Source organism: Balaenoptera ricei, chromosome 19 (assembly GCF_028023285.1).
Source record: "Balaenoptera ricei isolate mBalRic1 chromosome 19, mBalRic1.hap2, whole genome shotgun sequence".
Taxonomy (NCBI): domain Eukaryota; kingdom Metazoa; phylum Chordata; class Mammalia; order Artiodactyla; family Balaenopteridae; genus Balaenoptera; species Balaenoptera ricei.
Genome location: NC_082657.1, coordinates 61,454,548 through 61,476,296, shown reverse-complemented (window position 1 = coordinate 61,476,296; position 21,749 = coordinate 61,454,548). Strand labels below are relative to the sequence as shown.

The 21,749-nt window shown below is 51.7% G+C and overlaps 3 protein-coding genes across 5 annotated transcripts in view; 1 reads left to right on the top strand and 2 right to left on the bottom strand.

The window, feature by feature from the left end:
• Positions 1-2,646: 2,646 nt before the first annotated feature.
• Positions 2,647-5,109, bottom strand: FOXL1 (forkhead box L1). Its single transcript, XM_059904130.1, has one exon. The coding sequence runs from the start codon at positions 4,870-4,872 to the stop codon at positions 3,835-3,837; it is 1,038 nt and encodes a 345-aa protein (XP_059760113.1). The 5' UTR covers positions 4,873-5,109; the 3' UTR covers positions 2,647-3,834.
• A 6,717-nt stretch (positions 5,110-11,826) lies between these two features.
• MTHFSD (methenyltetrahydrofolate synthetase domain containing) overlaps positions 11,827-21,749 on the top strand; it is a 30,107-nt gene continuing 20,184 nt past the window's right edge. Inside the window, exon 1 of the mRNA XM_059906014.1 lies at positions 11,827-11,849. The gene's annotated coding sequence lies outside the window, so the exon portion shown is untranslated. The remainder of the gene's footprint in view (positions 11,850-21,749) is intronic.
• FOXC2 (forkhead box C2) lies at positions 13,376-16,271 on the bottom strand. 3 transcript variants are annotated; one of them, XM_059905079.1, is made up of 3 exons: positions 14,356-16,271; positions 14,083-14,136; positions 13,376-13,762 (listed from the first exon to the last, which is right to left on the bottom strand). In XM_059905079.1, exons 1-3 carry the CDS (start codon positions 15,763-15,765, stop codon positions 13,754-13,756), a joined length of 1,473 nt encoding a protein of 490 aa, XP_059761062.1. In that variant the 5' UTR covers positions 15,766-16,271; the 3' UTR covers positions 13,376-13,753. The 3 variants fall into 3 exon arrangements, 2 of the variants coding, with proteins under 2 accessions (XP_059761062.1, XP_059761061.1); XR_009499068.1 differs by having other exon boundaries at positions 14,083-16,271; XM_059905078.1 differs by lacking the exon at positions 13,376-13,762 and having other exon boundaries at positions 13,769-14,136.

Sequence of the window (21,749 nt, the reverse complement as noted above, 5' to 3'; positions counted from 1 at the left end):
TTAGGATAGGCCCTCCCACCTCCCTCTCTCCAGCCACCTTCCGGGGGAAGAAGTGAATTTTCCACTTGGTCTCATCTGCCCACCACAGTGTACACCCTGGGTTTGAATCCACATCTGGCCTATGAGCCACTTGTGTGGTTTTCCCAGGGCAGTTGGCAACTGGACGCCATTGGAAGAGACAGACCCTCCCAGTTGGGCCCAGGCCTCACCATTCCCTATGGACCCCTCTAGGTCACTGTACAATCTATGGGATCTGTCTGACCCTGCAGAACCCCGAGTCTGGGGCCTCTGGATAAAGACAAGTGTTGATGAGAACTTGACACTTGGCTATTCAGGCATAAAAACTGCTTGAAATGTGGATAAAAAGAATTCTACTTTTCCAACAAACTCATGTTCTTCAATTTTAATAATAAACTTGGTTTATTGTCATGTGTATTTTTGACTCTATGAAACAACCCCTGCTTCATGGAAGCAAGACCCCAGCCACCATGAAGACGGGAAGTACACCGAGTCGTGGCTCTCACATGGGTGCAGCCCGGGCGGATGGGCTCTGGCCTTCAGCTGTAACAATAACATCACGTGTGGCTAATTCATTAACCCACACATGCATAGACACTGACCACTCTTCGTGAAATGTTAGAGACCACGGGGTGGGCTTCTTTCCAGAGAGATGCGGCTGTATTGGAAAATGGCAAAACACATCCTGTTCCAATTCTGGAAAACCTTATGGGGCATGTAAGACCCAGGAGGCCATCAGCTTCCACAAGAGCCAGGTAATATCCAAGAGCAGACAAAGCAAAAGGCCTTTGTGAAGCCCCTTGCAAAAGTTGTGGAGGTAAAGGTCTCAGGTGGGTATGTCTTCCAAGATTCTTTTATAAAGTCCTTGTTAGTTTCACTATAATAGTGCAAAAAACTAAATTATTCCTTGTTCAAATTATATAGAAAAACAAAATCTTTCCCAAAGTACCAATACTTGTGTAAATCTAAAGGAATTCAGCACTTGATCTGAGTTTATCTGTCTCAGCTATGCAATAAAGGAGAATTTCTGACCGTTTGTGTGTGTAGAACATACACACACATGTATGTATATACATACATGTATACATATATGTACACATACACATCACTGTACATACACCTGCCATAACCCCTATTATGATCAGTGTACTCATAAGTGTGTGTGTGTGTGTGTGTGTGTGTGTGTGTGTGTGTGTAATCAAGGCTTAAACCAAAGATCATCTACAGGAAACAGAATCTGTTCCGTTTGTTTACATGAGAACACTGAGTCATACTTCAGATTGCCCAAGAACAGAACGATATGGTTGCTTCTAGTTTACTTGAAATCTAGGTGACTTTGTTTTTATTAAGAGTAGAAACCTTTCCTTGCTCTCATTGATCCATAATTTGGAGCACATGACTAAGACTGGAACATTAGAACAGCTGTTTCGAGTGCTAAGTCCCAAAGCCCCTCTTTCTCTTCAGTAGGAAGGGATACACATGGAATTGTATTGCAGAATCCATAGAAATGACCCCACTGTCGGTTTCTCTTTGCTTTCCTAAACCAGATGAATGTGGGGATTAGGTAACAGAATCCCTCTTTATGTATGTATAAACACCCTTACAAAGTGATACATACTCCTGCCTTTTTTTTCTTTGCCATGAAAATACTGTTTGTACTATGCTTTTTGGAACTGCAACTCTAAGATACCATCCTTTTAAAATGACAGTATTCGATTATTTGCTTCTCCAGAAAACAGCCATCATAAATTAACAAAACACACAAGATCGCAAATCAAACATAAAAAGAAAACATTAAAAATATATCCTACACAGCAGAATCTTCATCTTATTGCTGACATTCAGGCAGATCCACCAGTCCTGGGGTTTTCAGCTCCTACTCTCCAGTCCATGTTTGTGTACCCTCCCTCGAAAGCCAGAGCCTCCAGAGACACTGCTGGGGTTCCGAGATATAATCCCAGCCTCCCCTTTCTTATTACACTGTTTGTTTATCCCCCCTCCTCCCCAGTAATCCATTGAACCAGTCACTGAGAGGTTAATGAAAAAACAACTTTATTCACAGAGGCTGAGACTTCAGGATAACAAAATATCGAATGACGGCCCTTCCACCACATTTTAAGTTAATCACAGTGATCCTGCATCTCAACAATAGGACCTCATCAATGTTCTTAACATCAAGGACCCTGAAGCTCGTCCGCCAAAGTGTTCCCACCAGCCCGGGCAGAAAGCGGTCATGGATGCATGTGTGGGTCGGTAGCACACGGCCTTCAGGATGAATTCTCAGTAAGTCAGCTCTGTGCCTACTAGTTATTAAATTGTTCTGCCTGTCCAAAATATCCAACATATTAACCAACAGGCTCTCCTGATGCAAAGTCTGTGTTCATTTTTATATGTCCTGGAAACTGCTCTAAAAAGTTCAGAGACCTGTCTCCACCTCCCTCCAAGAACCCATGGCTTATTGTGCTTTTCCCACATGGGATAAAATTAAAGTAACTTGGAGGTTCAGGAAATCAAGTTTCGGAACCACCAAAACAACCCAAAGAAGAGATACCATAAGAGGTTAGATGCATTTCCCAAAAGTTCCAAGCTGTACGGGACTGTGAAAATCTCAATTTTCATAACCAGATCTTTGTCTCAGCCCCCCGCCTTCCCGCCCACCCCTCACACCAGACTTCCAGTCACCTCCATAGGTGTTTGTTTAGCGGCAGGCTCTGGGCCTGCCTGGTTGGGGCTTGGAGGGAGGGGCCAGTTGCAGTCGGCTGGGAAGCCTCCCACCAGGCCTCCTGTTCCTTGGGGTCCAGAGAGCTGCCTCCACAAACACCAGTGGGCTCCCTTACTCCTCCTGGCACTAACCCATCTCTCCCTCTACTTGCTTTCCATGTGTTTGTTTCACCCGGCTCTTTTGATGAAAAGTAGTCCTTCACTACACAATTCTGGAAAATGTAGCAACAGTCAAGCCTAGATCTTGAAAAAAACATGGAAATGGAAAATCTTCCACTGTCTTAGACATCTTCCCTCCCCCTCACACACTTCCGGTGTCTCCAGAAATCTTTTGACCCCTTAAACAAAAAAGCAAAAGATAGGAGGATGGCTATTGCTGGTAATATGCGTTGGAGAACATGTGTATTGATTAACAAGCTATCATAATGCAACAAAATGCTAAATTATATAGAGTGCACTTTCTTAATAGAAGTTGTTAATACAGATGTTTTCAGAGGGCAGTTTCTACAGTAAAAGGAATCAAGCATTTTAGCCAAAGAATATAGCATGTTCCTTTTACTATCTAGAAAGGAAAAGAGAAAAATTCTCCCTGGACTTCAGGGACAAACCTAGCTGTGAACACCCATCACTCCGACGAGCTCAAAGCCAAGGCCCGGGCCACAGTGACAAGCGAGCTGGTGATGGTCAGACCCTGGCTCTCAGATAGAAAGGACCACACTGCGGCCATGTATCTGCCCTCGGGTTGTCTGGGCCCTCCCGTTCCCCAGACACGCAGGGCCTGTCTGGGTAGCCAGTGGGACTGACCTAAGGTCAAGGAATTTTCCTGCTCCCGCAGTAGGAGGTCTGAGATGCCCAAGTCCCAGCGTGGGCAGCGTCTTTTAAATCTCCGAAGCTGCTCCGGGTTCTGGGAAGGTCCGCCTTGCAGGAGGCAGGGGAGTGTGCCCATCCCTGCGCAGAGGTTGCTAATACTTCCCAGGAGTCGGCAGAGGAAACCATTTTTTAAAAAACACGCAACTTCTTTCTCCAGCGGTGGGAGTCCTGGTTGCTCACAAGAAGCTCAGACCAGGGCAGGGGAAAAATGAGGCACTGTTTGCTTTACTGGAAATGAAGCACCGTGTCGGGGAGCTGCAGAGGGAAATAGGAGAGGAAAGGGATCCCGAGCTGGTAAAAGCCGCCCTGGACGTGCGGGTCGAGCATCAGGGAAGCGTTGAAAGGTGGACGGAGGCCGGAGGAGGTGGCCAGAAGCGAGGCGCCCAGACAGCCGCCGGGCCCCTGCTTGGCGCCCCCCAGGAGCTCGCCCCCTCCAGCCGGCTTTTGCCCCTGCCGTCCCGCCAGGATGCTGTCTATGCTGAAGCTCTTGGACTTGTCCGAGCTCTTCGGAGAACTGCGGGAGGCGGGGCGCGGAGGGGACCGCGAGCCATCCACCGTGCGCGCGGGCTGGCTGGCGGCCACGGCCGCTGCGCCCTGGAGCGCGTCGCCTGCGTTCCCAGAGGGGGACGCGGGCCTGGGCCAGTGGAGGGACGCTGGAGGAGAGGAGCCTTCCCGGAGGGGCGAGGGGCGCGCAGGCGCTCCCTCGTGGATGGGGGTCGCGGGGCGGGGGCGCGCTCCCCCGCTCCCCACCTCCGGCTGCGCTTCTGCGCCGCGCTCCTGCAGCTCGGCGCGGGCCCGCTTGGCCTCCGGGGCTCCGGGGCCCGGCTTGGGCTTCCTCTTCCGGCGCCGGTAGTTGCCATTCTCGAACATATCCAGGCAGCGAGGGTCCAGCGTCCAGTAGCTGCCCTTGCCGGGCCGTCCTTTCTCGCGGGGCACCTTGACAAAGCAGTCGTTGAGCGAGAGGTTGTGGCGGATGCTGTTCTGCCAGCCCTGTCGGTTATCCTGGTAGAAAGGGAAGCGGTCCATGATGAACTGGTAGATGCCGTTGAGTGTGACCCTCTGCTCAGGCGCATCCTGGATCGCCATGGCTATGAGCGCGATGTAGCTGTAGGGCGGCTTCTGGGGGGGCTCCACCCGGCCCGAGGCCGCCAGAGCGGCCGCGGGGGCGAAGGCCAGAGGCAGCCCGGGTCTCTCGGGGCCGTACAGATAGAGCATGGGCGAGGCGGCCAGAGCAGGCAGCCGGGGACTGAAGAGGTGGCTCATGGTGAGTGGGAGCCCGCGCTGCGCTCCGGCGTCGCAGGCGACCCAGGCGGCTTAGGGACTGTGCCCCGCGCCGCAAGGGCCCTCCAGGGGAGCGTGCCCTGCGCCTGCCTCCCGCTCTGCCGCTCTCCCCGGCGGCTCAGGGCTCTGTCCCTTCTTCATGGCTTTAAAAATGTTAAATAATTGTTGTAAGTTTGCTATTATATGTTGACTTAGCGCTGGAAAATAAATTGTCTATGATAAACAGTCGCTGTGTTCTCAGCCCACCCACATTAATTAAAATTTCATTGCTGAAAAACTCCAAGCTTTTCCCTCCACGTGTCTTTTTGATACCAGCCAATCGGTTTCGGGGTTATTCCTTCATTTGTTTATAGAATTAGTCTGTTGATAAGTCCGCCCACCCAAGTTGAATCAAGCTGTGTTTATTTGGAAAAATTTCCGGGCACCCAATATATAAACGCACTGATCTGATGTTTGAAATATCACGTCCACCCCTTGACGCTGTAAGCACACACAGTCAGTGAGGCAGGATGTGGATCGCGGTGGCTCAGAGCGGGGTCTGCCAGGCCAGGAAGGAGAGGTGGGGGTGGGAGGGGCGCAGGGGTGAGTTTTACCTCTGGCCTGGGGGAGCCCCGAAATCCCATGGCTTCCCACAAAAGATCTTTTCTTCTCCCAGGCTTAGTAGGAAATGTAGAGATGACACAGTCTCATAAAATGCCTTCTGAGGTCTTTAAGAGCTTTTAGATATTTTGGCGGGGGAGAGGAGATAGATGGGAGCCTGATTAGAAGAGGATGCAGCCCTCCTTGGAGAGATCCTTGGGATGCCCCAGCGGAGCTGGGGGTGGAGGCGTACTCCCTGGGGGCCTAGTATCCCGAAAGGGGCACACCTCGGGGCTCCCTGGGGACCTCGGGAAGAGGACTCCAGGAGCCCAGTTTCTCCCGAAGCCAGTGGCACAGGGCACTGAGAGTTGGAGAGGGCGTGCAGTACCGGGTCCATAGCGTGGTTGGGGAGGTTTCAAAATAAACCCTTTTGGAGAGTTGAGGGGGAGAAACTAAGGTCTTTCTGATGGGTCTGAGATTGCAAGGAGGAACACCATAAAAGGGGAATTTGGCAGCTGGTGCAGGAGAGCTGGTATTTGTGAATGCGGGTCTCTTGCTTTATATTCTGTGCTTTCCTGTTTATAACAAGGAGGGGGTTATAACAACTTTACAAGTGCACGCAGCTGGCCCGTGATTACATTAAGCGTTTGGGAAGCCTGCTCGCCCTCCTGCTGCTCCCCCCCCCCCACTCACCCTGGGGTGTAAGCACTCCCCACCGGGTCTCATTTTACATTTAGCCACGTCCCGGTTTGAATCAAAAACGCTGAATGATGCTGACTTAGAAGGAGGCGTCTCCCCCTACTCCACCGCCTTGGAGGGGTGGCACGTAACGTGACTAGTTCCTGTTTTATGATCTTTGCTGAATATATTTTAAAAGAAAGAAAGAAAAAGCTTGGGATAACTGAATTAACGTTTCATTGAGTCAACCGTGTGGATGCCAAAGAGGAGGCATAGGAGTGAGGATGGCAGGTGAGGGCTGTAATGGCCCTCGAGGCTCCCCGGCCATTGGGAAAAGAGGCACTAACCCTGCGTTAATGAGGGGGGGGGGTGCCTGTCTGCTGCTGCTGTCACAGAGAGGCGACCCCATGCTGGGGACCGGCTGCCAGTGCTCAGGTCACCCTGAACACGGAAAAGCAGGGAGAATCCCACTCTAAAATGCGGAATCCAGAAAGTAACTCATGTGGCTGGGGGTTCCGAATAGACTACAGGGGACCCGGTACGTTTGAAATACCAGAAAGGAAGTCGCGATCAGGGTCGAAACACCAGTTTGGGTGCAGACGTGTCTTGAGGGAGAGCCAGGTCAGGCCCTGGGACACATCCAGGCCTCCGTCCCCAGCGCTGCATTTCTAACTTATGCCCAGTGTCCCGCCTGGCCTGGTCCCGGCTTTGGTCTTGAGGATGGCCCTCTAGCCAAGAGGGGGCGGGGCGCTGCCTTCTCTCTGGATCCCTGGCTTTCCTCGGAGCACCCTTTTCAACCCTGGGATGGAAAAACAACCTCAATGTCGACGCTTTTGCAACGCACGGGTACCACACTCGCCGGAGTCACCCAACCCCTCCAGACCAGAGCGCCCCCTGCAAGCTCAAGTTTGGATCCAGCCTCGGTGCCGGCTCTAACAGACCCAGAGCAAGAGACAAACCGGTGTTACTGCGCGGAGCCCCACCTCCGCTCCCGGAGCCCTTCCTGGAGTTTCCCAGGCACCCAAAGTCCAGCACGCATATCCCTGCCTTTCCGGAAAGGCGCGCCGCCGCGGCGCTCCTTCTAAACTCTAAGGCAAATCGGAGCTTGAATTCGTACAATAATAAACATCGCCCAATTTGGGCATGGGCGGGACGCAGGCGGAGACACGCGCAGCTGGTGGGCAGGGCACTGATAGTAAAGAAAAAACAACCCCGGTTCTCGTCGCGGTCTGGAGAGGCGAGCCCCACGTGCTTGCAGCAGTTAGCAACCTCTCTGGGAGGTTTCAGCCGCAGAACTCCGGCAGGGCGCCCTAACCCGGCTCCGGCGGGGGGACGAATCCTGGGCTCCCAGGTGAAGTGTGTAACTTGAGCTTAGGAGGGGACGCTGCAGGAAGGAACCCCGCGCTGGGGCTTATTTCCGGGGAGCGCAGGGAACAAGCACCGAGTGTCCGAGTGTGGATGCGCCCTCGTGCGGAAGCTCTGTCGGGTGAGGACCTATCGGAGGCTCGGTGGGGGACCAGCTGAGCCTAGGAGACAGCCGGGCAGACTGGGTGACTCAGAGAGCCAGATGGAGACGCTGAAAGTTCCCTGCAGGTTCATAGGTCTTCAAATCCCAGAAAAGCACATTCATCTCTGAAGTCAGTGGGAGCGCGTCTTCCAGATTGCAGGAAAGCCCTGAAATCATGCTTCCGGAAGGACCGTGGCAGTTCCAACTCTGGGGCCCAAGCACAAATTGGGTTCAGTGTGGAATGAGGGCAGGAAGTACCATTCCCAGCTCCCTAGCAGAAAGCCTGCTCCTTGGGCAGGCCAGGCACCAGCCCGGACCAAAGAGGCCTCACAAAAAACGGCTGCGGAGGAGAGACAGGAGTTCCTCCCATGCCCCGCTCCCGTCTACCCTTCTTCTGCTTCACTGGTAAATAAAGAGCAGACATTCAAGTTAACGATGATCTGCGCCATATTCCCAAATATCTGCCTCACTTTTCTAAGTGTGAAGATAGTTAACAAATTGTATATATATTTGAATGAATGAATGATCCATTCAATGATTCATTCAGTTGAACGAATGAATGATTCTACCATATGTTTGAGAAGAGTGAGGGTGGAAAGATGCAAGGTCACCTTAATGACAACCTAAAAATGTTGGTGAAGATGATGCTAATAAGGATAATACAAATAACTAATTATGTCTTGAACACTACTATGTACTGGCACTGTTCTAAGTGCTGTCCTTGTATTAAGTCACTCCATCCTCACAGTAACCCTAAGAAACAGAAATATTTATCATTCCCATTCTGCAGACCAGGCAACTGAGGCCAGGAAGTTAACTCACCTCAGGTCTCCTAGGAGGAAGTGTTCCAAACACAGGAAAACAATCACATTATAACAGCTACTGTGTGTGGTTCTTGAGAACCCTGGCAGCATCTATGGAAGATGGGAGGATGGATTCACCCATTTTACAGATGGTGAAACTGAGTCCGGGCACAGAACACCGGAAAACAACGGAGGTAGTAAATAGAACAGGGATTGGAACCCACACGGTTTCCTCCAAAGGGGGAATTCTCTGAGGTCTGACACCCTCAGGTGAGCACAGAAGCTGAGGAATGTGTGTCTGGAGTAATCAAAGGGGAAGGGGGCCCTCTGGAGAGGAGAGATGAGTGCCCCACCCCCAGAGCTGGGAGATTTGGGGCATTGTAAGTAGGAGACCCAGAGTCCTCACATCCTGCCAAAACCCAGGACACCCTCTCCTCCCCTACCCTCCTCTTCCACTTTGAAAGGATTGGGGGGCAGTGTCTTCTGCTTCTCTCAGGGGAAGTGAGCCATAAAGGTAATGGTTGGCCGGTCAGCTGATGCTGATAGAAGCCCAGAGAAAAGGGGCAGTTAGGGCCCGGGCACCACCCTGCCCAAGCATATCAGCATTTAGCCTGATATATGCAGTTAATTGAGACCAAAGAATCCTTTCTCTTCTGTTATCCAGGTAAATCCTAATAGCTAACAGCCCTTACTATGGACTGGATGATATCGAAGCACTTTCCCCATGGGTGTTGGGTTCATTAATCCTCAACATAACCCTAATTGATGATCCTGTTATTTTTTCAGTTGAGAAATGGGCTCAGAGAGCTTGAGGTAGCATGCCCCAGGTCACAGGAACCCTCAGTTGGCCTGTGTGCGTAGGGCCTGAGTTGGTGCATGTGGATTTGGCTTAGAGAGAAAATCTCCACTGGGGAACCCATCTGGAAAAATAACATGAGGGCAGAGAGAGCGCCCAGAGGGTCTGCTGGAAAGGTAAGGTCCAGGATCAAGGGCCACTGAGCCTCTGTGAGGTCAGAGCGGCCTCTCTGGCCTCCATGACCTCCCAGCCTGGGTGGGCGTATGGAGTGAGCACAAAGCCCTCCCAGTGCTCCCCAACTCCATTCCCTTAAAGGGACCATCAATGCCAGCAAGCCCAGCAAGCTGTCAACCCACCCCCTTCCTCCGTTCCAGCCTTCACACACTCACAGCCCCAGCATAAAGTCCCCACGGACCTGACCCAGGAAAAAACGCAGCGCCAGAGAGGCACCTTCAAGAATCAAACTCTACACAAGCGATGTCCGTCTGCTTCTGCCGCAGAACAGAAATGTTGCAGAAGCCAGAGAGGGTAAGGCTTGCGTAAGTGGAGGCGGTGGCGTCTTCCCAGGTGCAGCAGCGGCTGCCCAGCCTTCCCGACTCCCTGAAACTTTCCACCCCCTTCCTTACATGCCTATGTCAAAAAGCAAACATTTCAAATGCCTTGGTGAGCTGAGGCCAGGCAAGAAAGAGGCAGGCAGGCAAAGCTTCTCAAAGTTTGGGAAAGCATTTCAAGTATGTGGTGCCAGCAGGCACTCGGGGGTGGCTCTGACCAGGGGGTCCCACTGACCTCGGGTCTGCCCCCCACTCCCCAGCCATCCCTGGCCTGGCTGCACCCAAAGGCGTCTCTACTCTCTACTTATCCACTCCCACCACACCCTGAGCGGCAGGAGCACGTGGTCCTGAGGACGCAGGCACATATCCCCTGAGACGCCCGGTAAGGGCTCCCAGACCCCAGTGCATCCTGCTTATTCGTCACGGGAGTCTCTTCTCGGTGTCACTCTCTCCACTCACCTCAGGTTTATGGTTACCAATAAATTTCCATTGGCCAACCTGGCCCAACACCCCCGTCCAGATTTCTGGATTTGGGCTGGGGCTGAGGATGGAGGAGGCGAGCACTCGGCCACCGGGGACCTGGGAGCTCTGCTCTGTGCTTTGAGTGAAGCTCACAAGCCTCTCCCAGGCCCAGAGGTGATCCCACCCCCCCACCAGGCAGTCTTGGGGTAAAGGGGAGGAGATGGACCTGGAAAGATTTATGAGCCAAATGCTGAAGTTCCCAGGACCCTGCATTTTCTTCTCCCACTAACTTCTGATATTCACTTCTTGCGAGCAGAGAAGGGGAGTGGGCATAAGCGAGGGCCCATCGCAGGAGCCGGGGATGCAGGAAAAAATATGCCCGCTGCCCTGAAATGCCCTTGCACTCACCTGCTCATTTTAGATGAGAAGACCAAGGCGAGGGAGGGAAGGAGTTTGTTCACACAGCGAGATGTGCTCCTCTAACCCTTAGCCCACTGCTCCAGCAACTTGAGGATGCATGTCGCTACCGATTTTGGCGTCCTCGGGGACAAGCCACTTGAACCACAGCAGTGAGGGCCGCCGGGCCACAGACCCAAGACTGGCCGTGGGAGAAGCCCAACTTTCAGCCTCTCTCCCTGAAAGCAGTGAGCCTGGGTGTCTCTCCGAGTCTTACAAGAAGCGAGGCTACTCCAGTTGCGGCCTCTCCGGGGCTAAGGACAGCGTTCAGGATGCTCAGAGGCCACTGGGTCTCTCTGGCGGCCTTTATCTGTCAAAACTGGACCCTGGTTAGGGCCACAGTCTACCCAGCCAAGGCCAGTCGGGGACGCAGGCTTATCTCTGTGGGAAATGGTCTCGTTGTGGTGTTCGGGTCACTTCCATTTTATTTGCTGTGTCTTTGAGACCTGCCCGGCTGTATCTTACTGGGTCAGGAAGAAACGTGGTTATCAGACGCAGCTTCACGCAAACCGCGTTCGGTGGACCACAGAGCCGCCTCAGCAAGGAGTCCCGGCAGACCTGCAATCCGGCCCTTCCAGCCCCGACCTCCTTTCCCCTTTTCCTGAAAGGCCCTGGGCCTCCCGAGGAGAGCGGCGGAGGAAGGGGCGGCGAGCGGATGGAGACGTGGAGCGAGGACGGCCCGAGCAGTCTTTGCGCGACGGGGGCAGACGCGTAGGGTGGCGCGAAGACCAGCAAGGCAGCCGGCGGCGCCTGGGTTCCGCGCTCAGTCCCGGCGTCCGGTCTTTCCCACTCCGCGGAGCAACCGACGCCCCAGGCCACTGAGCCCCGAAGCCGCTCGGGCTGCCTCAGGCCGAGGCTGAGCCTGGCTCCGAGCGCAGGGCCTCCCCCCCGCACGCGGCCGGCCTCCAGGCGCTTCCCGCACTCCCGGCCTCCGCGCCCCAGGGCCTGACTCGCCTCCATTCTGCCGCCTCCAGAGGCCTGGATAACTCCTCCAACAGTCCCCAGGTGGCCCCATTCCCAGGGGAATGGAAGGGCCCCTCGCCGTGGCCTCCGTGGCCTTCTTGAGCTACCCGCTCAGGTGAGCGGCCCACGCACAGCGGGGACTTCTTTAAGAGGCTTTCTCAAAGGTAGGAGACCCCAGCGCGGTGTCAAGGGCAGATCAGATCTCTGACCCCGTGGTTCCATTTCTCTCTCCACTGTTTTCCATGTGTCTCTGAGACCTCCTCTGAGTTCTAAATCTGAAGGTGAGGGCAGGCTTTCAGGGAGGACTCTGAAATATCTGGGGGGAGCAAAGTGAAACCCCAGTGCCCGAGTCCGCAGTGAGCGATCTGCGGCCTCATTCTGCAGCTCAGAGAATGGTCTCAGGGGTCTCTCCCTCCCTCTCTCTGGTCCATCCCAGTCAACTGAGCACCAGGGACCCGGGGGCTCACCACTCCTGTGGTCATGAAAAGGAATAAAATGCAATCTTTAAGTCTTAGCCAGGTGCCACCTCTGGGGCCACAGATTGAAAGAATCTGTGTTGCACATATGGGGGAAATTATTATGCTCAAACTTCCCCCAATTCGATTTCAGCATAACATAGAGACAAAATGCCATGTTAAAAACAACATAATGTCCAGGTTACATTCAAGGCTACTGCATCCAGCAAGATCACCTTTTGGAAAATCATCATCTCCTGAAGTGTTTAGTTTACAGGAGCTGCACTCTAGGCAAGGTACAGAGTGCCTTCTCACCTGCTGGGCTGGGAAACTAATTCCCAATTTGGAGCTCTGGACCCCAAAGTCACACACAGAGACCAAGAGGGGAGTTGCGTGTTTTGGCCAGTGAAACAGATAGTAAAGCCATCCCCCCCTCCCCCGCGAAGCCACACCTCACAAAGGCTGCATTGCTATTTAAAATTTTAAGGACGAGGTATCAAAATTGAAAAGAAAAATAATCTATTATTTAAAGTCCTGGAAAAGTTGACAAATTTAAAACTGTAAAAGCATTGTAAATTATTTTTGAAGTGCGACGAGGCTTTAAAATTTTTCACTGCAGTAGGGTAAAGATTTAGAAATCAAATCCAGAAGTAAAGAGGTCAGAGATTCACCTCTGATCTGGTCACCGCCAGGGATGGTCATTAAACGGTACAGAATCAATCCCCTTTGGATTTTCGCCATCCGGGTTCAAATTCTTTTCTGGAGAACTATTAAAGTGGGGAAGGAAGTCCGTATTTTAGGAAACTGAGGAAAAGCAGGACTCCCCCTGGTTTGTTGTTAGCTAATGGAAAATGTTTATCCTCCCCTCCCTCACCTCCTAAATTGGAGATGGCTGGACACTGGGATGGAATGGCACTGTTTGTTTTGACTATTGGCATGTTTTTCTGCATTTAACAAAATGCATTACAGCAAATGTCATTACGGCTCACAGCCCTTCAGGCAGCTACGTCCAAGCAGGACTGTTTCTTGATTGCCTCAGTCAGGGTGGGATTCTGAATTAATCGAAAGCCTTTTCTGACACTAGCAGGACAACAGGGGAGTTCCCCCAGTCTTCTGTGATCATCTGTAGATGTCTACACATTCACCCACCTGTGTAACAAAAATAATCAAAACAGGTGGATTTGTGAACACACCTGGTTTTTAAAAATTCGAGAATACAAACACACTGTCCGGACTTTGGGCAGAAAAACAACATGGGTTTATTTTAAGGCAAGTACAACAATTAAGACCACATAAGACAAACACAGGTCAAGTTAAATTTTTAGTGTTTTTTTTTTTTTCTTTTAGGAATGCTGGGGGAGGAATCTACTATACAACACCATCACACTTTGTAAATAAAAAGTATCAGATACTTGACTTCTTTATCCGCCAACAACAACAAAAAATAAATTATTTTCTTGTTTTGTAAAAGACCTACAACTGGGAAAAGAATTATATCTCATAATTGTACAGGGGGGAAACCCCGCATAGGTTTCTTGAATTTTCACTTTGGCAGTTAGAAACGGTCGGGCAAGATGAGAAATTATCCAGTGAACTCAACTTTAAATATTATATTAATGGCTCTGAAAAACAACAAAAAAATAGCCTGATTACAAATCCACACATTTGTACAGCACGGTTAGAGAAATTTAAAATTACACACAGCACATACATAATCTATAGAGACCCCCATAGACCTATGGGGGTCTCTACAGAGAGTCATTACTGGGTCGCTATGGGATTTGGTCCATAAGTTATAATTTTTGAAACCCCGAGTGGAGCAGTGAGCACAGCCATCCTGGAAGGGGTGGGGGATTTTAAAATCATTATTCATTTCGTTGGGCCGCGTCCCTGTACTGGGGCCTCTTGGGGTCTCAGAAACGGGGCGGCGAATTAAAGTTACCTGCGGCTTCGCAGAGGGCTGAGGCTGGCGCGCGCGCTCTCTCTGCTCCCGGGTCTGCGGAAAAAGCGGTGGGCAAGTTTGGGTTCTTTTTGCGTCTCTGCAGCCTGAACTGTTTGAGAGGGTCGCGTCTGGGAGGCGAAGCCAGAGCGGGCCAGGGCAGAGGAGGGCCGGGGCAGGTCAGTATTTCGTGCAGTCATAGGAATATGGGGCTGCGTGGCGGTAGAGAGAAGGCGTAGATCTGTAGGGCAGCTGACAGCTCGCGTTGCTGCTCACCTGGGGTTCCCCGAGGGTCGAGTTCTCAATCCCCAGCCGGTGGGAGTTGAACATCTCCCTGACGTTAGGGAAAGTCTGCTGCTGGGCTGCGAACGTGTGGCCGGAGAGGTGGTTCAGGTCCCCGCTGTGGTTCAGATACCAGGACGCCGCCTGGGCCGCGGCGGCCCCGGGCTGCGGCGCCGGCTGGGGCTGGGGAGCCGGCGGGGGCGGCGGCGCCTGCGGGTGGTGGTGGCCGTGATGCTGGTGGTGATGGCCGGCGGCGGCGAGCGCGCCCTCCTGGCCGGCGGCGAGGTTGAGGGCGCTCAGGGGCGACGTGGGGCCGCTCGGGTGGTCCGAGAGGGCCTCGTCCAGCGCTGGCGGGACGCACATGTGCGCCGGCCGCTCGGCCCCGGTGTACAGGCTCATGGCGCGCATGCTGCACTGGTAGCCCCCGGCGCCCGCAGCCTCCAGGCCCTGCGCGCACGGCTGGCCGTAGGCAGCGGGCGGCGCGGCGGCGTAGGGCAGAGCCAGCGGCGGCACCACCAGGCCCGCGCGCCCGGCCGCGGGGCTCAGCTCGCCTCCCGGCGGCGACGTTCGCAGCGTCATGATATTCTCCACGCTGAAGCCGGGCAGCCCGTTGGGCGCGCCTGCGTGGTGCTCCGGCAGCGAGCCGTCGGGGGAGGCGGCGGGCGGGGAGGCCGCGCTGCGCGGGCTGGCCTGCAGCGCGCTCGCGGGGCTCAGCGTCTCCACCTTGGTGATGACCGGCAGCGCCGGCGACGCCGCCTCGCTCTTGATCACCACCTTCTTCTCGGCCTCCTTGGGGGCGTCCGCTAGTGGGGGGGCGGCCGGGGCGCCCTTGGACGCCGCCGGGGGCGGCTCCTTGAGGTGGGCCCGCTCCTCCTTCTCCTTGGGCACGTCCTTCTTCTTGAAGCGCCGCCGCCGCCGCAGGAAGCTGCCGTTCTCGAACATGTTGTAGGAGTCCGGGTCCAGGGTCCAGTAGCTGCCCTTGCCAGGTTTCTTGTCGTCGCGGGGCACCTTGACGAAGCACTCGTTGAGCGAGAGGTTGTGGCGGATGCTGTTCTGCCAGCCCTGCTTGTTCTCCCGGTAGAAGGGAAAGCGATCCATGATGAACTGGTAGATGCCGTTCAGGGTGATCTTCTTCTCGGGCGCGTTCTGGATCGCCATGGTTATGAGCGCGATGTAGCTGTAGGGCGGCTTCACGAGGTCCTTGGGCGCCGCGGGCTGGTGGTGGTGGTAGGGCGCGTAGGAGCGGCCCATGCCCGCGCCGTACTGCTCCGGGTGCCCCGAGTAGACACCCATGGGGCTGGCCATGCCTCCGTAGCTGCCCGCCGCCCGGTAGTAATTCTGCTCGCTCAAGTAGGGCACCACTCCCAGGGCGTTGGGGTCGGACACAGAGTAGCGCGCCTGCATGCTGCGTCCGAGACAGCTAGCCACCGCCTGCGCGCACGGACCGCGAGGAAGGCCCTACCAGAGCGAGCGCGAGCGAGAGAGCGAGAGAGCGAGAGAGGGAGGAAGGGAGCAGGCGGGGGGAGCCCCGGGCGCCTAGAAGCCTCAGGGGTGAGCTGGAGGAGGCGCCGGGAAGGGGCGCCCGCCTTTGGGCCGGGAAGGGGCGCCCGTTTTCAGCGGACCGGGCGGAGCAGCATCCTGGAGGGCGCGCCCGGGCGAACGCAGCGCCGGCCCCCGCTCGCTCGCCCGCTCGCTCTCGGGACTCGGCGGGTGGCAGCCCGGGCGGGCGGCTGGGGACGGAGCAGAGATGCAGCGCGCGCGGTGGACCAAGGCTGGCCCCTCTGTCCGCGTCAGGAAGGGGAAGGCGGCTCTCCAAGTCCCCCCAGCAAATCGGCAGCCGTGAGGGTCGGAGAGCCGGGGTCCCGAGTGCTACCCTGCCGAGCCCGGAAAAAGAGGCGAAGTCCCTTTTAGGGAATGGGAAAAGTTTCAAAAGTCTTCTTGCTGAAAGCGAGTTTTTACTTTCCTCCGGCCACGCCCCCTCCGGGAACTTTGGACCAATAACCCGGCCGCAGTGGGGACTTGGCACCAATCAGGACGAGGAGCGCCGGAATCCGTCGGCTCTAAGACCCAGCCGCGCAAAACCAGACTTCTGCAGCTCAGTCTTAACTTGAAAAGATTTTTTTAAAAAGTTATATCTTATTAAAATTTATTTTATTATCACATTTTGGTTAATGGTCCCACGTGCCCAGAGCAAAAAAAAAAAAAAAAAAAAAAACACAAAAAAACCCCGACGCTCCTTCGCAGATAAAAGTCAGTTTGAGATAAAAAATCGAATTGATTAATGTAGTCCAGTATCTCCCCAAAGACCTTGTAAGTAGCAAAGAACCTGGGACTATTTTTCTTATTAATGAGTGATGAGGCAAATAATTAGATTTCCTAATTATCGGGGCCCAGGTGTAATGGCTTCCAAGTAAACGTGCTGGACTGGAATGGAGGAGCCTCCGCTGTATGTTGTCATTATTTAAGCAAATAATTAATAATCAACGGGAAGTTACCAGGTTCAGGGCAGTCAAGAATAACCTATAAAGGTTTTAGAGGCAAATTATAGAAACCGAGTGCCCCTCACCCCAACCTGAGGAGGCAGGCCAAGGCGTCTATAGGGGAAAGGCGAAGTGGGGAAAGTAGCGACATCTTGACAATATAATCCTCTAAATTCGCCGTGGATTCAGTAAATCATCCACGACATCGGGAGCCGTTTTGTGGGGTTTGGGGAAGAGAGTGAAATAATTCCGTTCATTTCCCCCTTTCCCCTCCCGCGTAGACGCTTGCAGCCCACCAACTCCAGCTTCGCAGCGTGTCTCCCTTTTCCCAGAGATAAATTCCCTTTGACAGGCTGACTCCCGCGCTCCCCAAAGATGGGAACAATGCACCAGCCACCCGGCCCCGGGAAAGCCGGGTTCCTCTGCGCGCGAGGAGAAACCCGAGCCGCACCCCGCGCCCCGCACTCCGAGCCCTGCACTCCGCGCTCTGCGCTCCGCTGGGGCTTCGCGCTGGACGCGCGTCCGTAGAGAGGGCTCCCGACCGCCACCCCACCGGCTGGAACCCACAACCCTGGGCGCAGCCCTTGCCTCCAGTTCCTGGAGAAGCCCCTTGGGATTCTCCAAGTTAACTTTCTGTATTTCAGTCTTTTCTGTTTGGCTGCTGTTTGATAAGGTGATTTGGGCACTGGGGCTCCGCGAGAGGATGGGGTAAGCGATTGCAAATGGTTAAAGAGACCTCCGGAGATGGTATTATTCGGGATATCGACCTGGAGCGACTCGGAGATCCTCGCCCTTCAAAGCTTTCTCCTTCTCTCTAGGAGTCCCAGAAAGTTTGTTTATTTGTGGACTGAGTATTTATTTCTTCAACACCTCGAATAATCAGGTCCCCCTCCGCTCGCTTCCCTGAAGGGGCAGGACATCTATAAGACGGGCTAAATGCTGGTCAGAATTCTTCTGGAAGTTGTCGGTCCGGTTGGGTAGGGAAGAAGACTTCGGATAAAACTTTTGTATTTCAGGATTCCTTTTCCCCTCCTCACTCTCCCATCAGTTGTTTATTAGATTCCCAGGAAAAGGGTTTGAGAGAATCTACGGTCAGTCTTAGTTTTGGGGGAGGTGAATAGAACGCATTGGGGATACTTCATTCATTTTCAATAACAGAACAAAAGAAAAACATTTATATGCATTATCTTTGAATGGTATTATCTCCTGATAAATTCAAAATCAAAGGGAAAGTACAAAATAGTTTCCTATTACCTCGAATATTCTGCTTCTGAAACATTCGCTATAATTTTTTATGGTGCTCTGGGTTCTTTCTCTAACTTGAGTTTTTGGGGGGCAACGAAGTAAAATAAACTGCCCAGTCCTCAGCTCACAGGTGAATGGTTTGAGCGTTCTCCACAACCCTCCAACTCCCACTACAACTTTATTATTTTTTCATACCTCTAGTATTTTCACATCCATTAAAAAAAAAATACTCCAGCAAAAAGTGTCTTTCTCCTGGAGTACGTGACAGGCAGCCCGAGTTCTCACAATTTTACTGGAAATGCAAACTATTGATCAAGAAACACTCCTCAGTCTGTAGACTTCCTGGAGGAATATTATTTACTCTGCTTTTACGAGGTACTTAAAAAAAAAAAAAAAAAAAGCCTTATCACTGCACAGGGCAAAAACCAAAATAGCTAAGGACCACGGAAAATAAATCCCAAAATGTCAGTTTCTGCCTGAGTTTAGATTTCCAAGGGTGTCCAGGTTTAAACCAATGACATCTGAAAAGAACTAGGCTGAATGGCCTAAATTATTCCCCCCGCCAAAAAAAAAAGTGGGATGGGAGGGGGAAAATCCTTATAATCAAGACAGAAAAGGTGAGAGAGACATTTTCCTTTGCCCCTGGAATTAGGTTTCTTCTCCGCTCGGTAGGACTCCGGGAGAGATGTTTGTTCAGGTTATTAAAACAACACCTTCCACACACCTGGACTTTGCAAAAACCATGTTTCCGATCTTTTCTTTTTCCTGCCAAGGTATTTTGGATTGGGGGCTGCTGATTTCTTCCTTTCTTGACCTTGCTGTCAGTGAGCCGAAAGCCAAATCGGGCCCCAGAGAGCCCTGTGCATTAGTAGAATAATAAGCGACGATAAAGGCAGAAGATATTCAAGTCACTGCCCCACCCCCGGCCCCGCGCCCCACCGCACCGACTCCTTGCCTGGGCGCCGCGGGCTCCTGCACCTGGAGGCGGCTCGGGCGGACCTGTGGTGTTGGCGCCACCTTGAGGCCCATCAGGGAACTACTCTTGAAATAGTGGGGCGGGGTGGGGGGAAGCTCAACCATTCTGGTTACAATGGAGGTGCTGACACCTTATGGATGCACCTTAGCATTGCATGGCAGGAATAAAGTTCAAAATCTCTGAGAGAGAAGGCAAATAAACTGTGCGCGGCGCGTCGATCAAGAAAAAAAAACATTTTCCATAGCTTTGCGATGTGTCAAGAACATGATGTGTTGGAAAACAGAAATGTCTTTGAAACTGCTTGGGGAGCAAGAAATCCCCTCTAGAGAGACTCGCTGAGGTTTTAAGCAAATAAAACCTGCGCCTCTTAGGTGTCTACAAGTCTGGCTATATTTTTGCCAGAGCTGTTAACAAATTGCTCTCCTCCGTGTCTTCCCAGGACAGCTGTCTTTCTGCCCGATGTGTGGCGTGAGTTTCAGGGAACTCATCAAAAATGTTTGGGCTGCATGTGTGTGCCTGACATTGGCTTTAACAACCCTTAACTTTAACCAAAGTTAAGGGAGACTTAAAACACCTCTGCAGCCGCTTCTGCTTTTGAGGAACAACAGATTAGACAAGTGAAAGGATTTTTGTGTCTCTCCTCCCTATTTTCAATACATTTCTCTCCTGGGCTCATGAGGTTTTAGGGAAAGGCACCAGCAATGAGAGCAGTCTCAGGCTTCCAAAAGCTACTTGGGATCTTATGAACCCTTGAGTTCATCAGAGCCAATGCTGCTTCTTAGAAATCCATTGCAATCCAGCTCCTAGAAATTTTTTCCAGGACAAAAAGTGTGTCCCTGACGAAAACTGTCCAAACCACCGTTCACAAATGGTAGCACCATAAACAACAAAATAACAGGGGTAAGGACTATTCTTGGTTAAAAGATTAAAGAAACTGAACAACTAAATGCAATACTTAATCCTAGATGGAGGAAATTATTTTAAAACACTAATAGAGGAGAATACCTGGGGAAGTTTGAATCTCACGTGTGTATTAGGTAATAATCTTTTATCAAGGTTAAAATTCTTGAGTGTGATAATTGTATGTGGTCAAGTAAGAACATGTCTTGTTTTTAAAAGATGCATGTCAAAATATTTAGAGCTGATATTCATCATCTCTGCAACTTTTAAAAGATTCAACCAAGGGGGAGGGTGTGGACAGAGAGGAGAAGGAAAGAGAAAGTTATCTAAAATGTACTAAAATGAGGACAATTGCTGAACCTATGGTATGTAGGCATTCATTGTTTATTGGTCTTGCAATTTCTAAGTTTGAAATTTTTCAAAATTAAAAGAAAACTTGGGAGAAAACCACCTTTGTTACTCTGGAAATTTAAAAAGGGATGTGACACAGAGCAAACATCTTTCCGTGGAAGGAAATTAGGTTTTCCATATTGCAAACACTAATGTGGGGGCCTAATTTGGCCCCCAATGTCCCCTCTCCTTGTGTTCTGGAAGTTTCTGGAAAACAATCTTGAACAACCATGGAGTTTATCACATTAACTTGTGGTTGTTTTAAAAAAAACAACAACAACCAAAAGCTGATTGTCTAAGGAGCTTATCTTTATAATTCAAGCATCGCCACAATTAATACCATCAAAATTGCAAGAAATCCAATAGAGTACTGTAGGTGTTTCCAAAATAGAATATTAAAGATATACATATGTTTCTTCTTAAAGAGAGTCAATTGCATACCTCTCTCTGCTGCCCGTTTCATGCCAGTTCTATACAGTTGCCCTTATGCATGTTGCTATGCAATTGGTTGGCTTACACAGTGTATCAGTCAGTTGAGGCTGGTGTATGCTGCAGTAACAAACAGCCCAAGTCTCATTGACTTCGTCTTGAGCCAACCCCAGCTGGGTGTCACTCAGGAGCCTGGATTTTCAAAGGCTGCCTCTCCTGTCACCTTGGCAGTGGCAAGAGAGGCAGATTCTGCCCTGGGAATTAAGTGTCCAAGTGACACATGTCACTTCCATTCACAACTCATTGGCCTGAACAGATCATGTGGCCCCAACACACCCCAGGGACAGGAAGTTCAGTCTTCCCTGTGCCCAGGCAGATGGGTGAGCTGACTTTTGTTTAGCAGTCTCACATCTGCCACACATGTCCTACCTCTCCAGGCAGCTGGTGACTCTGTCTTGTTTCTCTCTGCAGCCCCAGTGCCTTGCAGGGTACCTTGGGGCATAATAGTACACAAGAAGTGTTTATTGAATGAATGTATGACTTTTCCAAGACTTTCCTCCCTAATAAATAAGGGAAAATATAACGCATGCATACTGTGTGCCAAGATGTTCTGCCTGTGACATCTCATTTAATCCTCTTTTGGGGTAGGTCCTGTTAATATCACCATTTTACAGGTGAGGAAACTTAGGTTTAGAGATCTTAAGTAACCACAAATTTTCAGCTACAAGTGAGAGAATCGGGATCTCTTAACCCATTAATTTGCTGCCTCTTTGAGATTAGGGTTAGCGTCTTAGAAATTAGAGTCAACTTAAAAAGTTAAAATACAAACTTCTGTATAAATAAAAATAGTCTATATGGAAACATACGTTTATGTAATTTCATAACTATATATACACAGTCAATAGCGTATGCACGAAGGCATGACTTCTGAACACATGACTCAATGTCTATGAAATTTTAGCTTCTTA

Bases quoted from the DNA above. Each gene is read 5' to 3' on its own strand.
- FOXL1 (XM_059904130.1), bottom strand. From the start codon at position 4,872: ATGAGCCACCTCTTCAGTCCCCGGCTGCCTGCTCTGGCCGCCTCGCCC.
- FOXC2 (XM_059905078.1), bottom strand. From the start codon at position 15,765: ATGCAGGCGCGCTACTCTGTGTCCGACCCCAACGCCCTGGGAGTGGTG. The intron at 14,137-14,355 runs GTGAGCAGCAAC...CTTTTTCCGCAG, and splicing joins CGACCCTCGGGGAACCCCAG to ACCCGGGAGCAGAGAGAGCG.